Below are 15,714 nucleotides of genomic sequence, written 5' to 3'. Positions count from 1 at the left end.
GACCAATGTGAATGCAGAGAGATGCAACAGTGAAAATAATCAGAGAGATGGCTGGATTATCAGAAAGTGTACATGCAGAATCTTTACCATCAAAATCCTGCAGCAGAAGCAAGAGGTTGTAACAGTTTGTCAAAGAAAGCACTTCTTTACCTACACAAATATTAGCAGTGGGAAATTCTCCAGAAACAAAAGATAATCCATGAATATACATTTTATCACGTTACCACAACTATTTATACATACCAAATAATTCTGAATTGAAGCAATGTTGACAGCTGACTTCCTCCACTGTCTCTGATAGACAAGGTCGGTATCCAGGCCGTAGGTGTGAGCCAAACACAAGGCTTCTTCATACTCTTCACTTTCAATCTTTGTCAAGGAAACAGAGATGAATTATGGATTACCCATGAGGCCATTCTGATGAGAGGAAGAACCAAGACTCGCCTGGCCTGTGCACCAAGTTATGAACACACACGCAGAGTGTCATCAGAAGCTCACAGACATTCTGAGGAGCAGCTAAATCAACAATTCCTTTAACACTGTAACAAATATGAAGAAACGTTCTCTTTTACACACTCAAACAATGGCAAAAACTTAGACTAGAGTCAGGCTGCAGTCTGGCTCGAGCCAATGCTCATTCAAAATATTGCAGAGCATAGCAAATAGCCCTAAGAAGCAGTGTTGGGCACACAGGCTTCAAAGCAGATGCTAAGGTCTTCCCTTGCTGTCTGTAGTCTAGTAAAGATCTGTCCTTAAGTACACAAAAGATAAACAGCTGCAGGCGCACAGCAGGTAGCCAAAGCCTCAGGCTGCAAGATGGTTCAGTGGGTAAAGGTCCTTGATGCCCAGCAGACAACCTGAATCTCACCACTGACAGAAGAAAAGGACTCCTGCAAGTTTCTCTCTAGCCTTCAAGCGAGCATCATGGAACATCATAAAACACACACACACACACACACACACACACACACACACACAAAGTTGTAGGCCAAAACTGGATAAACATCTTCTTCAGTTGCTTTCTACCTTTTACATCAAGGCAAGGTCTTTAACTTGAACTCAGAGCTCACTTTCAGAGGACCGAGTTACTGCAGGGCTGCATGCCCACATCTGAATTCTGGTCCTGCTGCTTTATCCTCAGGCTATCTTCCAGCCTCTGAGTTCTCTATACACTGCCTTGTAATTACTCAGAAGGAGGACATTATTCTGAAAGCTTACAGAATTGAGCTTTTAACACGTCAGGGAGCCAACATGCCCTCTTTTAATTTCTTTCTTTCCCCTTCTAAATAGCTGGAGGCGGCAGGGCCACTCACCTTTCTCTGATAAAGCTCCTCTGGAGTTGTGGAGCGCAGACTCACAAGGCGATAGTTCTTTGTGATGGTTCGAGGCCGTTTCCGAGGAGGTGCAAACCTCTCCATCTCTGTCACTAAGTAAAGGCCTTGCTTGATGTATCCAAAATAGCGAGCCTTGGCAGAGGTTTCATGATCCGAGTCAGAATCCGCTTCACCTTCATCTTCTTCACCAGCCCTCGTCTCCACTCGAGATCGTTTGGGGGCAAGTTTAATTTCACACTAAATTGAAAAGGGAGATGTAAAATTAACGATAAGAAACCAGAGACAGATTTATTTTAAGAGCTAATAAAAAATATTTTAATTATACTCTGGGTTGATTCATTACATGTCATGCGCAATGGATCCAAAGGAAACAAAGCAAATCAAAGACCTAAGACATACACAGCCATGTGACTTTCAAACTTTTAAAGCCAAAGGCCATTCGTGTAGATATCTGCAGTTATTTTACAGAAATGAAAAGGGTAAAAATGTGAATTTCTTTAGCTATTAATATGTCTGTAATTAATGTGGAAAAGCAAGAAGACAATTTAGAAAGCAACAGGAAGGTATTTATTTCCCTTGCCAGGAAAAGACCTCTGGTGTCCCTTGGAAACAGTCCGCCAGCTCCACAAATGTTGAGAGCCTGGCTGCCAAAGATAACTTTCATTCAGACTTGACGGAATTGGCTTGGAGTTTAAACTGTCGCTTTCTGTAAGGGAGATCCTTGACTGGAAGATAGACTTCTGACAAACGAATGCCTGTCACTATACCTGCAGAAGTAAAACTACATAGGACTGTACTCTTGGAAGACCTAAATGAGAACTCTAAATGACTTAACACAGCTGAAAAAAATAAATAAAATAAATAAAAACAGCCTTTACTTTCAACTCTTTCATTGTGACAAAAGCTTTTTCTAAAAGAAGAAAAAAAAAGTTTAGGTCACCACACTTTCAGTAAATACTAATATAAACATGAAGTAGTTCTTAACCAAGAAGTAATGACAGCATTCTACATTTTCAAATGGCTCATCTAGAAGAAAAAAACAAAAGAAAGAGAAACTGATCGAGTCCAGCAAAGACAAAATCTTTTAAGGAAAAAAAACAGCTATAAATGTTTTTATTCTCTTATCAATTTAATATATTTAACTCATGGATGATGGGATATTTCATATTATACTTAATATTTTATTTCGATAACAGACCTATGTTTAAACACAGAAGTACATCACATATACAAATAAAGACAAACAGACAGATTCTTAACACAGTGTACATTTACTCTCACAGGGAGAAACCTCACCTCCAAACTTAAGAATCCCCCATCATGGGTTGCAGTGACCTGAGGAGATGGCTCAAACCATTCACAGGATTTTCCCAGTAAATTCTTCAGACTTTTTGCTGATGAAACAGTTAATGCACCAGAGCATCGAGCCAAGGTCACTGCGCCATCTGCCCACCAATTGACATCAATCAATGGATAAAAGGACTCTTTATCTAATAGGAAAAGAAAATTCAAATACATTTGGAGAAGTGATTTAAAAGCAAAATATTTAATGCAATACTTTAAAATCCAAGTTATTTCATATTTAGAGGGCCTCAAAGATGCTTTTAAAATGGGAAAAAAGTAAAACTAAATCCATCATTCAAATTCTTACTCAGGTAAAGATAGAAAGGCACAGCAGTTCAAAGTCTGCCTAAGTGGCAACAATCCAAATCTATGAAAGGAGAAAAGTAAGTAAATTTAGGTCCTCTTCCTCAAAACAATGACACACAGAAGACTATAAATAGAGTTCACTGTGGGAGCTCTTGGTTAGGATTTGTAAGACTCTGCCTTTGAAACTAAATGAATAGGGGGATATCAAAAACATAGTGAGGGGTGGAGAGAGAGAAGCCTCGGCAGCTGAGAGCACGGTCCACTTCTGCAGAGGAGCCACAACACCCAGTGCATACATGGCGCTTTACAGCTGCCTAAGACTCCAGTTCCAGGGGGTCTGACACCTCACACAAACATATATGCAGACAAAACAGCAATGTACCTAAAACAAAAAGTAAACACTAAAAACTTAAAATAAAAACACAATTAGGGCTGAAAAGATGGCTCGGCGGTTAAGAGCACTGACTGTTCTTCCACAGGTCCTGAGTTCAAATCCCAGAAACCACATAGTGGCTCACAAGCATCTGTAATGAGATCTGATGCCCTCTTCTGGTGTGTCTGAAGACAGTGACAGTGTACTTACATATAATAAATAAATAAATTTTTAAAAAAATAATTATATACCCAAGAAAGAGATAAAAAACAAGTTTCAGGATAGTAAGCTAAAAAGTAGATGTGTATAAATCTCACATATACATTATAAAAGCTCTAAGAAAATGTACTATATCATTTTCAGACAGATATTTAGTAATTAAAAATATATAATATTTAAAAAATAACAACTTCCAGGTCTGACATGCTCCTAAACATTTAACTAACGGAGAAAAAAATTCAAGACCAACTAAAAAATTTGAAGCTACAATGAATTATGGTTCATCAAACTGAGGGATTTAAAGGAAAATGTCGTGATATTTTGTTATAATTTCATTGCACTTTTTCTCAAACAGTAATTATTCTACAATGGATATGATATAGCTTAATGATGCCTTCACAGTAAATCACAGAATTGAAAGCAAATGTAAACTCAAAAAGAAAAAGTTTAAATTAGTTAAAACTGAAAACAGCTCATTATTACAATTAAAAAGAAGAAACCATAACATATTTCTTTGAAGAGAAACCACAGGCAATTTGTTAAATTCAGAGTTTCTAGATGCATGCCTGCATCTGGGACTTACGTTCCCAGCATCTGGAAGAACCAAATGCTACATCTAGGCATCCGTAAAAAAACAAACACGAAACAGAAAACAAGCAAGCATGACAACATCCAAGAACTCTAGGAAATGGTGACGCAACAGGACACAAACATCCATGAGGCAGAAAGTAGAGGTAAAGAAACTCGTCCATCAAGTACAACAGAAAGCATCCCGCCTGCTCCATGACACAATTCTACTCAAGATGCTACAGCTAAAAAGCAAACTATTAAAAAGTCCCAAGAGAAAAAACTCCACACTCTCAAAAGTCAAAACACAAAGTCATGTCCGACCTCTCAACAGAATAAAACAGAAAGAATGGGATAACAGAGTATGTGAGGCCCTACCATGTAACTACCAACGAAAAGGCCAATAAAGTCATCTTTATTGAAAAACGTCCTTGCTACCACGCCAGCACTGCAGAAGAGGTACTTACACATACATGCATAGGAAAGAATAAATTTTATGAGAGAAAGAGAAGAACAAAAGAGAAAGAACCAACCATGTCTAAGTAAACCTCTGAAATTAACAAGGATTGAAAGAAAAAAAACAACACTAGCTGAACCAAACAGGTAAACAACCAACAAAATCACACAAATCAACACACCCTATTAATAACAACACTAATGATAAATGGTCTTAAGTTTCCAATTAAAAACTCAGTAGCTGATTGGACTTAAAAATAAGAGGCATCATTTGGTTGTCTACAAGACACATCTCACTGGCACAGCCACACAGACTGGTATTAAAAGGTTGAAAGTTGATATAATCTAAAACAAGCAACAGTCGCTACACTCATATCTGATAAAGACAAAATTAGTCAAAAATAATTTTTTTAATTTTATTTATTTTATGTACACTCTCTTCAGACACACCAGAAGAGGGCATGGGATCCCATTACAGATGATTGTGAACCACCATGTGGTTGCTGGGAATTGAACTCAGGACCTCTGGAAGAGCAGTCAGAGCCATCTCTCCAGCCCCAAAGAGATTTTTTTTAAAGGTTACTACATATTAATAAATGGAATATGCACAATACATAACAATTATAAGTACATAAACTGAACATTAGTGAACACAATTTCATAAACTGTTAGACAATAAACAAATGAGACAGTCCGAGATTCAACCGTGTACCACTGTAATACCTCTCTCTACTCAGTAGAAATCATCTAGACACACCCTTTCAAAACAATAGAACATAAAACTTGAGCCAAACCTCACCATTATCAAACAGACTAAAGGGACATCCAAAATCATTTTATCTAACAGTTTTGGAACATGCATTCTTCACAGTAGCCCGTGCAGCTTTCTTCAAAATAGATTACATTTTAGGTCATAAAGTAAATGTTACCAAAAGTAAAACAAAAAAATAACAATCATCTCTTGGTTGTATTGGATCATAGTAGAGTAAAGGTAGAATTTAATACCAAGAGAGAAACTACAAAATCCAGAGACTGAACATTCTTGAAGGATAAGCATGCCACTAAAGAAATCAGAAAGAAATGGTTTTTTTTTAATTTCTAGAATCACATAAAAATGAAAGTACAACTTTTCAGAATTGTTGGTACCCATCACAGATGGGTTTATTAAAAGGAAAGTTTATAGCTATGGGCTTTTACATTTAAAACTCAAGAGGGATCTCAAGTATGCAAAATCATCAGATTAAGGGTTAACAAAGATGTGGAATTGATGAAGTTCAGACTAAAAGAACGATACAAGAATCAAAATCAAAGAAACAAGAATTGGTTCTTTGAAAAGATGAAATTGACAAACCCTTAGCCAAATTAGCGGGAAGAAGGACAAAGAAGACCCCAGCAATCACACGAGAACTAATGGGATGGGCATTACGACAGACTCCACCGAAATCCAGATGATTATGACAGAATGTTGGAAACCTGTCCTGCGCAAAGGTGGAAATCTGAGAGGCAGTGGACAGGTTCCTACACTCATCTGACCTGCTAATCCTAAACCAAGAGGGCAAAGGCCTTTGCAGTAGGCCTACACTGCACGAGAAGGCTGAAGCAGTAGTGAGTCTGACAACTTCAAAGGCACCAACCCAGGAGAGGAACGGACTTTAAACATCAGGATCCCCCAAATAGTGCTGAATACTGAAAGGACAAGAACAGGAGCAGACATGACCCATCACACCAGAATTACCCTAGTAAGAAACTACAGGAAGGATCAACAAAAGAGAAAACTATAAACTGAAGTTCCTTTTCTTTCCTTTTTTTCTTTTTTTTTTTTTTTTAGTTCTTAATAAAGTACTTAGCAACCAAATTTAATAGGACATAAAAAAAATCGTATATCTAAGGCCATAAGGCTTAAAAAAAAAACAAAGGATCTCTCATTTTTTAATTTTGTTTTAATCTATTATTTAAACAACAACTTTCACTTAACAGTAAATCTTGATTTTCCTCATTCCTCATTACCCAAAAGAGATATCTGCTTATTTAAAAAACAAATTATTTCAAATTTAGAAATGTATAAAATTTTAAATAGAAAGTCCTATAACACTGCCGAACAAACAAAAACCATAAAAGAAAAAATAAAAACAAAATAAAGCATGTCATCTACTGCCTTGCTGAGATTCCCTGGTTGTTCAAATAAAACAAGAGACTCTAGACCCTTTTTATATTTAAAGACCACATAAGCAATAAGCGGACTCCTGTAGAGCTGTAATGATTATTTCTTACACCCTACTCACCTTTTACTTTCTTTCTCTTCTCAGAAGACAACCTCCAGTCAGGATTAAGCTCATCGTAGCCTGGCTAAATACAAAGATATGCACATAACTTTGTGAGTCAAACATGCTAAGAAAACTATGAAAAGCTCACCAAGACCTATAACATTTTTACAATTTAAGAAAATACAGCAACAATACTTTCCCTTGATCTCCTCAGTGTCAAGTTTGTGGGAACAAATGACACTGAACTTAACGGTCACAGGCAGGAACATGTAGTCAACATGCACACAGACGATAGGACCAAAAGTTGGGAACTGAGACAAACGAAAGCTACACCCCACACAAGAGCAGGGTCTGTTCCGCTGTGCGCAGACACCATCACAGACCCTGAGAGAAGCAGCCCTCAAGATGCTCACAGCCTACAAGGAAGCACAGCCAGGCACAGCTATGGAGGAGACGCTTACAGAAAGGCCACAAAGGATAACAGACAGAACTGCTGGGGTCCCTCGTGGTCAATCACTTCTCTTCCTTCTAGATGACAACCTCGTTGTCCAATCACATTTCAGCTTGGCTGTGATCCTTATTCCATTCCCACAGTTTCTGACACCCAATGTTGGGCAGCAGAGGAACTGACTTACTCTGAGGCTTGAGAATAAGATCCTAGAACTACTAACAAAAACCAGCAAAAGAGAGAATTAAAAACAAACAAGGCGTTCCTCAATCTGCTAACAACACCTGTTTGAGAACAGAAAACCAATTATTTTTTTCTTTCCAAATACAGCACATTTTTTTCCTCCCACGCATGCAAGAGAAAGCCATTGATTAACAAAACTCACTGTGCTTTTCTCTTACTGACGTATCTTTTGTTATACAGGTGTCTTTGTGACACTTGTGTAAACACACCAGTGAGGTGAAAAGTCACACCTTTCTGTCCCATATCTCTTTCTATGTTGTGTCTTCAAAAGGCAAATACATAGCACTTTTCAGGGCAGCAGTGGCCCAGACAGATGTTCTCCTAGGAACACAATCACATTTTCTTTATAGACAGGCTTAACTGTCATAATCAACTAAATGAATGTTTTCTTAGATCCAGAATTATCTTTCCTGTGTGTGTCTACATCTGAGATTCTAATGGAAGGGTTGGGGGAAGGATTGAAGGCCCTGAAGAGAATGGGAACCCCACAGGAAGAACAACAGAGTCAACTAACCTGGAGCTCTGGAAGCTCTCTGAGACTGAGCCACCAACCAAAGAACCTACATGGGCTGGACCAAGGCCCCTGGCACATATGTAGCAGGTGCACAGCTCAGCCTCCATGGCTGCCTGTCTGGCCTCAGTGGGGGAGGATGCACCTAATCTGGTGGAGACTTGATGTGCCCGGGTGGGGTGTTTAGCATTTGGGATATAAATAAAGGAATAAGTAAATATTTCCTGGCTTTTTTGACCACTAGAATCAGTCTCAGCTTCCCACCAAAGAGCAGCAATATTTCCAATGTGTATTCAGTGTACAATACTTATTAGTCATTACTATGCCAAGCACACGGTAGAGCTACAAGTGAGCTGTACCCAGTGCTGAGTCTCCGGAGCCCACAGTTCGGTGAAGCTGTGAAAACAGCTGTGGGTCTACCAAGACTAGTCACTTAAGCTGCCGGCCTCCCATGTGCCCTTCATTGATTCGCCATTTAACAAAATTAATCTAACGCCTACTCTGTATCAGAGAGAAATAAAATTAAAATGGAAAAGATAAGCTTCTATTTCACTTCTACACCCACACAGAAGTACAGGTCAGAAAGTAATAAAACTTCAAAGAAAAATTAAGACCAAAAACAAGATGTAAAGATATAAGCATAACATATGGGAAATGTTTGAAATGAAAGTTATTGAAACAATTTTGCTCTCTTCTAGACATGAACAAATTCAACACACAGATTTCCAGCCAGATGGATGTTTCACACTGACAATGAAAGCAAAAGCATTTAATCAACTTAAAACTGGATACAAAGTAAATCAGACTAGGCACTCCCATAACTATCTCTAATCATTAGTCTTCACAGAGAAAATACTCAATCACACAAAGTACATTATACAAACTAATAAAGCGGTAAATTGCATAAAGAAAGCCCCAAGTAAGCTGAATCCACAATTTTGGTAAAGGACTATAACATAACGGAGTGCAGGGCAGAAGTAACGCTGTTTTCTTCTCAGACAGTATGGTAATACCTCCATAAAGCAACTATTAATTCATCCAGTGGTCCATCCATTCCTTCCCTAGCACAGCCACAGGAGAGGGGAGCCCTGCCCTGCCAGCTGGCGCAGGCTCACTTGATAAGTGCTAGTGAAAAGAGAAAAATCCCTCTGTCCCAGTGCTTGTCAGAACATGGGCTTTCTCTTTAAAGACGTCCAGTGACTTTGCACACACATGCTCATACATCCGGTAAATGACAGGATTGTGCCTCTCCCGGATTGCTACTACATTTGCACATTTTTAACTGTCTGCATAATGAGCTGCACATGGCCATGTGCCACCCAGACAGGCTACAAGGTGCTATTCCTCCCTTGAGTACATTAGTCTCAGACACTAGCTCCTCATTTGCCCAAACACATGTCAGTACTTCTAAATGCAAACACCATTAGTGAATATTCTAAAAAGAGGATGGAATCTTGATTCCAACACATAGAGATTGCATGTTAATTTCTTTTTGCAATATTTTACATGTATTAAAATGGGAATAAAATTACTTTTTACTAAATAAAGTTGTTTTAAGCCAAACTGCTCTGTAAAAAGTCAAACCTCAATGTGCAAATTTATTTCCAAGAATTCTCTCTAACACTACAAACACAAGCCTCTCCCCAAGCTTTTCCTTTTAATATTAAAATGTTACCTTTTTCTGTATAATTGTCTTGGCAAGAATATAAATATCTTAAGGGCACAGTGACACCTACCATATTGCTTACTGCAGAGCCAAGCAGAGATTCAACATCATGATCGTATAATGAGGTTACCATGGTTAGAGAAACAAGCTATTCCATTTTACGGAACAGTTAAAGCTAAGCCTTCCTGCATTCACTATAGTGCACCAGGTTTTAGTACTACATAAGTTAAGTCCCAAAATAAAACACACAACATAGTGTGACCTCTTCCCATGACACAGGTGACTCTGACGTGGGCATCTGCTCACACTTCACAGAAGTTACCTCCTTCACCTTGTTCTAAGCAGTGTCCCAAGTCTTCAAGATTTCTGTAACACAGCTAAGTGTTGACCCCGGAGAGACTTGGTCAGTTATTTACTGTGCTACCTAGTACGTATAGACCAACAAGTAGTCAAGAGTAAGGCACATCTCAGGGGCAGTAATGAAATCGGTGTTCAATCCAGAAGCAATCAAGATGTGTCCCCAAGCATTTAAAGAATGTAGGATGACAACCTAATGTAAAACAGCACAACCAGGAAGGTGAATTGGGTTTTTTTTAACTTATCGCACATAAATCTGACCTTTTTAATAACAGAATGTTGCCAAAGTAAGAAGGGGACAAATATTGTGAACATAGAAGCCTGCTGGATGTGCTGGCTAATGTGAGAGCGTGAACATCATAGTGAGAGAGACAGATCCCAACGTCATCCCTACTGCCTACCTGGTGCATAAACACAGAGTTAAGTACTCACCAAGTATCAGTGAGTAACTTTATAAATGTTTCAGAATTCTGTACCCAGGCCCTTCATGCTCCCAAGCCCTACTCGTCCTAGACAAATATTCTGAAAATCCAGAGTGTATGAAGAGCTCCAGCCTCACGTGAATATCTGTGATAGAATGACACACACAGTACAAAGGAGTCGATAAAAGCAGGTCACCAAGAGCCCAAGAAGCAAACATATAGACTGACCAGGCTCAACCCCATGACAGAAAAGCACTTTTGCCCTTTGACAACAGAATTTTAAAGAAAATAAATAAAAAATGTTTTCATTGTTTCTAAATTTGAACCAAAATCTCTTTAGAAGAGAAAGCCAGTGGTAGTCTCAGGGGTGGAGTGGATAGCTGTAGCAAAACTCTCACACAAGAGGATGTGGGCATCAAAAGGATGGCAACTGATGCAGGGTTGGGCTTGGCTAAGCCCTGCTCCCTCAGCAAAGGACATTACAACCTGCACAAAGTCCACTGTGAGAGCCAACACGTCTTGGTTTTCAGTTGTGTGAACACAAGTCCTTACATTTCTTGTTTACTTAGGTATTCAATGGAAACCATGCCAACCAAGGCAAAAGAAAGTGGCGGCCAATTAAACATGCAAGCTGTTAATAATAGACACAACACACATAAGAAACTAGCATGTAACTAAACACGTACAAACTGTTAACAGAACACATAGCACACATGACAAGAAACAGGTATGTACATGTGTAAACTCTTACCAATAGAAACAATACCCATGAGAGTAAGGAGGCGTCTGTCTGACTCACAGGCTAGAAACTCGTGTTCAACCTCAGGACTGTTTGGGGAGCACAGAGTTGAAGCCATAGGAGTAAATGTCTAACAGCTGGGATGTGGCAGCAGCTACCTAACTCCCTCACCAGTGCTGGGGGTTTCTGTGGTTTAAAGGCTCGCTTGCTAGACAAGAACTGCCTGCCTCAACTCCTCTCTTCTATACACTTCTCCATTTTAAAAATCTTGTCCTCCCTGCCCCTTTATTTTACTTAACTACATATTTAAAGTTACAAAGATAAATGCATTTACTCATTCCCAGATTTTAAGGATTTTAAGTAAATTCTAAGTTCTAGTAAACTACTATTAAACCCTACCTAACTAGGATCTGGAAGAAATTGAAAAAGGAAAAACTGTCATCGGAATATATTGTATGAAAAAGAAAAAGTATTTTCAATTTTTTAAAAAAACTAATTATTAAATAATATTAAAGAGTAATTAATCATAATGACTTTTACTGACAAATAATAATGAGCACATGTCATATAGAGTTCAAAAAGCAAAGAAGGCCGTTCAGAATCTCAACAAACATCAAAAGCACATTGATCAATTTTACCATTAGTAGCAAATGCACTATATATTTGAGATTGTCAATGGAATATTAAGGGTACTTCAGAAGTTGGCCAATAATTCTATTACATGACAGAATATAATGAAGGGAAATAGAAAACTGAGGTACCCTCACTGTTGAAAAGCACACCATTTAAAAAGATACTGGGGGCTGGAGAGATGGCTGAGTGGTTAAGAGCACTCACTGACTGTTCTTCGAGAGATCTTAAGTTCAAATCCCAGCAACCATATAGTGGCTCACAATCATCTGTAATAAGATCTGATGCCCTCTGTAAAAAGATCTGGTGTCTAAAGACAGCTACAGTATACTCATATACATTAAATAAATAAATAAATAAATAAATAAATAAATCTTAAAGAAAGATTTAAGAAAAAAAAAAGATACTTCCAAATATGAAGAGACCACGAACCTCCCAAGTGAAAGAAAATGAACACTTTACTACCACATACAGACAGGGAAAACACACTGCCTACGGAGACTGTCTAAATAATACAAAGACAAACTTGCTATTCTGTCTCAGGAAATAAACTGCACGTCATATGTATTGATCAGATTAAGCCATACCCCTGCTGCTAGTCAGCAGCCTAATGGAGACTCTATGTCTAACACATACAACTATAGCACTGAGCCCCTTAAGGAGCAATCACTACTTAGATATGGTGTCAGAACAGGAGAACGTGCCCTATTAATACATCTCCTGGGTTTTATGCTCAGGAGCATCTGCACGTGGAGTGAGAGAGAGAGTGGTAGGCATGTAGACTCCACATTAAACTGAAGGATGGCCAGTAGGAATGCTGGGAAATTTTAAAGTTGCATATTGATAAAATAAAAATGAGGTAGTAAACCATAGACATGGTGGCTCATGCCTGCAAGAAACAGAGAAAGCGACCACTAAAGGTTCAAGTTCAGCCTGGTCTACCCAGCATGAACCAGGCCCACCAGGACTACACCGCAAAGCTCTATGACAAAAATACAAAACTAGGGACTGCACAGGTGGCTCCGCTGTTTTAAGAGCACTTGTTGGTCTTGCAGAGGACCAGGTTCCCAGCACCCATGTGGTGGTTCATAACCATCCTTAATTCCAGTTCCAGATCCACATGCCCAGTTTTCCCTCTGTGCGCATCAAGCATGCACACAGTGCATACTCATATAAGCAGTTAAAAACAAAATGTTCATACACATAAAAGAAAAGGAATACATCTAAAGAACATGAATACATTTTAAAGAACGATAATAATAAATCTCCACTCTGCCATAATGCATTGCTCCCTACTTTTCCCTTATACATTTAAATTATAACTTTAATTTATAATTCCATTATGAATATAAATTAAAATGGCTGAGTCTACCTGTTACTAAAGAACAAAATCAGCTAATCTTAAAACTTATTATCTCTACTATTAAACCTTTAAAAAAATCAAATACTGACAAAAATATATAGCTTTATGCAAAAATACTTTTAAAATCTGTACATTTATCTGTTTTCTAAAAAATAAAGTTGTTTAATTTAAAAAAAAAAAAACTTGTTATCTCAAGATATTAAAAGATAAAAATGTCCCACCTTTCTTCATGTCCCTTGTAGGGACAGAAGCCATCTGCCTTCAGACCCTAAGCAAGTAAAGCTATATTTATGGGAGCTAAAGACTCTGGGAAAGAAGTAATCCTTTTAGCATTTATACTCAAAAAATTTTTAAAAACATGTTTTGTTTGGGGTTTTTTGAGGGGATTTTTTTTTTTTTTTTTTTTTTTGGAGAGCGGTTTGGTTGGTTGGTTTTGCTTGGGAGGTGTTTTTGATTTGGGGCTGTTGTTGTTGGGGTTATTTTTTGGCTTTGTGTTGTTGTTTAGGGGGTGTTTTTGGTTTGGGGTTGTTGTTCTTGTTGATGAGATGTTATAATCTCCATTTTCCTTTTATCTTTAGCATTGGAGAACGAGTGCCTTGGGATCTACTTGTGTGCAGAGTACACCTGACCAGCTAGCACTGCACACAGGCTGCTCTTTCTTGACCTTATTGGTTGGTGTTATATTCTGACTTAAGGCTGCAATGGGTTTGGAAAGATGAGAATTGATAATAGCTGTATAGTTCAGAAAAACATCAACAACATGAGATTACTACTGCCAGTCCACAGCCCCTACAGTGACTCGCCCAGCAGACACACCTGCTCATCCTGACTCCAGATGCCTTGTTGCTTCAGAGACGGGATAGCCCAGACGCTCAGCTTCCCTGAGAAGTGAATTGCCGCAAGGAGGCTGCCGTCAGGAGAAAGGCTCATCTTGAAGATTCCATCCTGTACAGGAACAGTGTGTGTGGTAAGCACAAAAGACTTGTGGATAGAGAGAGCTTCAAAAGCAAACCAGTGCTTGGCAAGTTTACCTCTTATATGTCATCATGAGCAGCGGAGGACTGCCAATGTCACACAGAGATCACTGAGTCACAACATGAGGGACAGCACTGTTGCTTTGGCAAGTCCCTTGCCTACTTTACAGTGTTAACAGTTTATATTCTACGCCAGACCCACATGAGCAAGCACCAGAAATGTATTCCCAGACCAATCACCAAGATTTCTCAATGTTATACTTCTGTGTTCACAGATTATAGGTTCTTGGAAACAGACACTCATACTTGGGAGGAATGATTAAGGGGTATGTGCTTTTTTTTTCAAGGTGAAAAAAAACTGTTTTTAAAACTGGGACTGAGGTGGTTGTACAATCCTGTGACTATAATAAGAAGCAGAAAATCACTAAAGGGTGACTATAAGATTTCAATAAAGCTATTTCACAAGGACATTAACCAACAGTTGGCTCAACACAATTTTAAGTACCTTCCCACTTACATTAAAGTACCTGCACAAATGTCCATTGGATCTTCTCTAAGTTAAAAACACTAATTAAAGGCTTCTGGTACTGGCAACAATATCTAAAGTAGGACTTGTGCCTTCATTCAAAACTGTAATAAGTCTCAGTCTTCCTTATGACAAGGGAGCGCTGTGGTGTTAGTAGAGTGTTGTACTGAAATTGGCCTAAAACCACCCACTTTCGTCAGCTGCTTATCACCTATATGGATCTATGGAGCCTGTAAACACTGCCTACTGCCTACTCCCCTCAACCATATAAGCCATCTTAAAATAAATCTACAAAATACCACTGAATGCATTCAAAATGATCTGAATTTCTACATATTCTTAAAGAAAGAAATGTCAAATCAATAAAATGTAATTTTCTAAGTGAAGCTCCTCTAACATTCGACAAGCACTTACTAAATATCACATATTGGACAATAAATACTGCATGCCATGTTCTGGTTTTACACTCTGATGGCAGCTGTAAATAAAGCACAAATCCATGCCCTCAGGAAGATGGGCAGATGTGAAGAATCCAAGCCTTGGCAAGCATCTATGACACACTAATTTGACTCCAAGTGGTTGTTCTTTTAAGTTTATATATCTTAATATAATATAATTTAGAATAAAGAATATAAAATGAAGGGGAGAAGAAGGGAGGGCAGAATAGAGGGGAGAGGGAGGGTAAAAGGCATCTTTCAAACTAAGTGACAGCCATCTTCAATAAAAGTATGAAGAAGAAACAAAGTATTGGGAAAAAATATCTCCAAGCTAGTTCCACTCAAGAATATGACTAAGTCTGGCCATTATTACAGTATTAAGGCACATGGAGCACAAACAGCGCTGGTCATTAGAGTTATAGGAGATATAGGCACAGTGGGGAAAGATGCTTACCACACAGGGTTAAGGATCTGAGTCTGAACACCAGAGCCCACCTATACACCAGGCATGGTAGAATGCATCTGCAGTCCCAGG

At 38.5% G+C, this 15,714-nt stretch overlaps 1 protein-coding gene across 5 annotated transcripts in view; it reads right to left on the bottom strand.

The window, feature by feature from the left end:
- The window catches only part of NBAS (NBAS subunit of NRZ tethering complex), a gene marked incomplete at its 5' end in the record, with an annotated part of 273,478 nt that overhangs the window by 217,979 nt on the left and 39,785 nt on the right, over positions 1–15,714 (bottom strand). For all 5 annotated transcript variants that reach the window (XM_080914068.1, XM_080914069.1, XM_080914070.1 and 2 more), the window contains 5 exons: positions 244–369; positions 1,314–1,571; positions 2,631–2,824; positions 6,882–6,945; positions 14,059–14,187. In XM_080914068.1, the coding sequence (XP_080770194.1) occupies positions 244–369; positions 1,314–1,571; positions 2,631–2,824; positions 6,882–6,945; positions 14,059–14,187 (771 nt within the window). The remainder of the gene's footprint in view (positions 1–243; positions 370–1,313; positions 1,572–2,630; positions 2,825–6,881; positions 6,946–14,058; positions 14,188–15,714) is intronic.

Source organism: Micromys minutus, assembly GCF_963924665.1.
Source record: "Micromys minutus genome assembly, chromosome: 1".
In the NCBI taxonomy this organism is placed as follows: Eukaryota; Metazoa; Chordata; class Mammalia; order Rodentia; family Muridae; genus Micromys; species Micromys minutus.
This window is presented reverse-complemented; position numbering and strand designations above follow the sequence as displayed.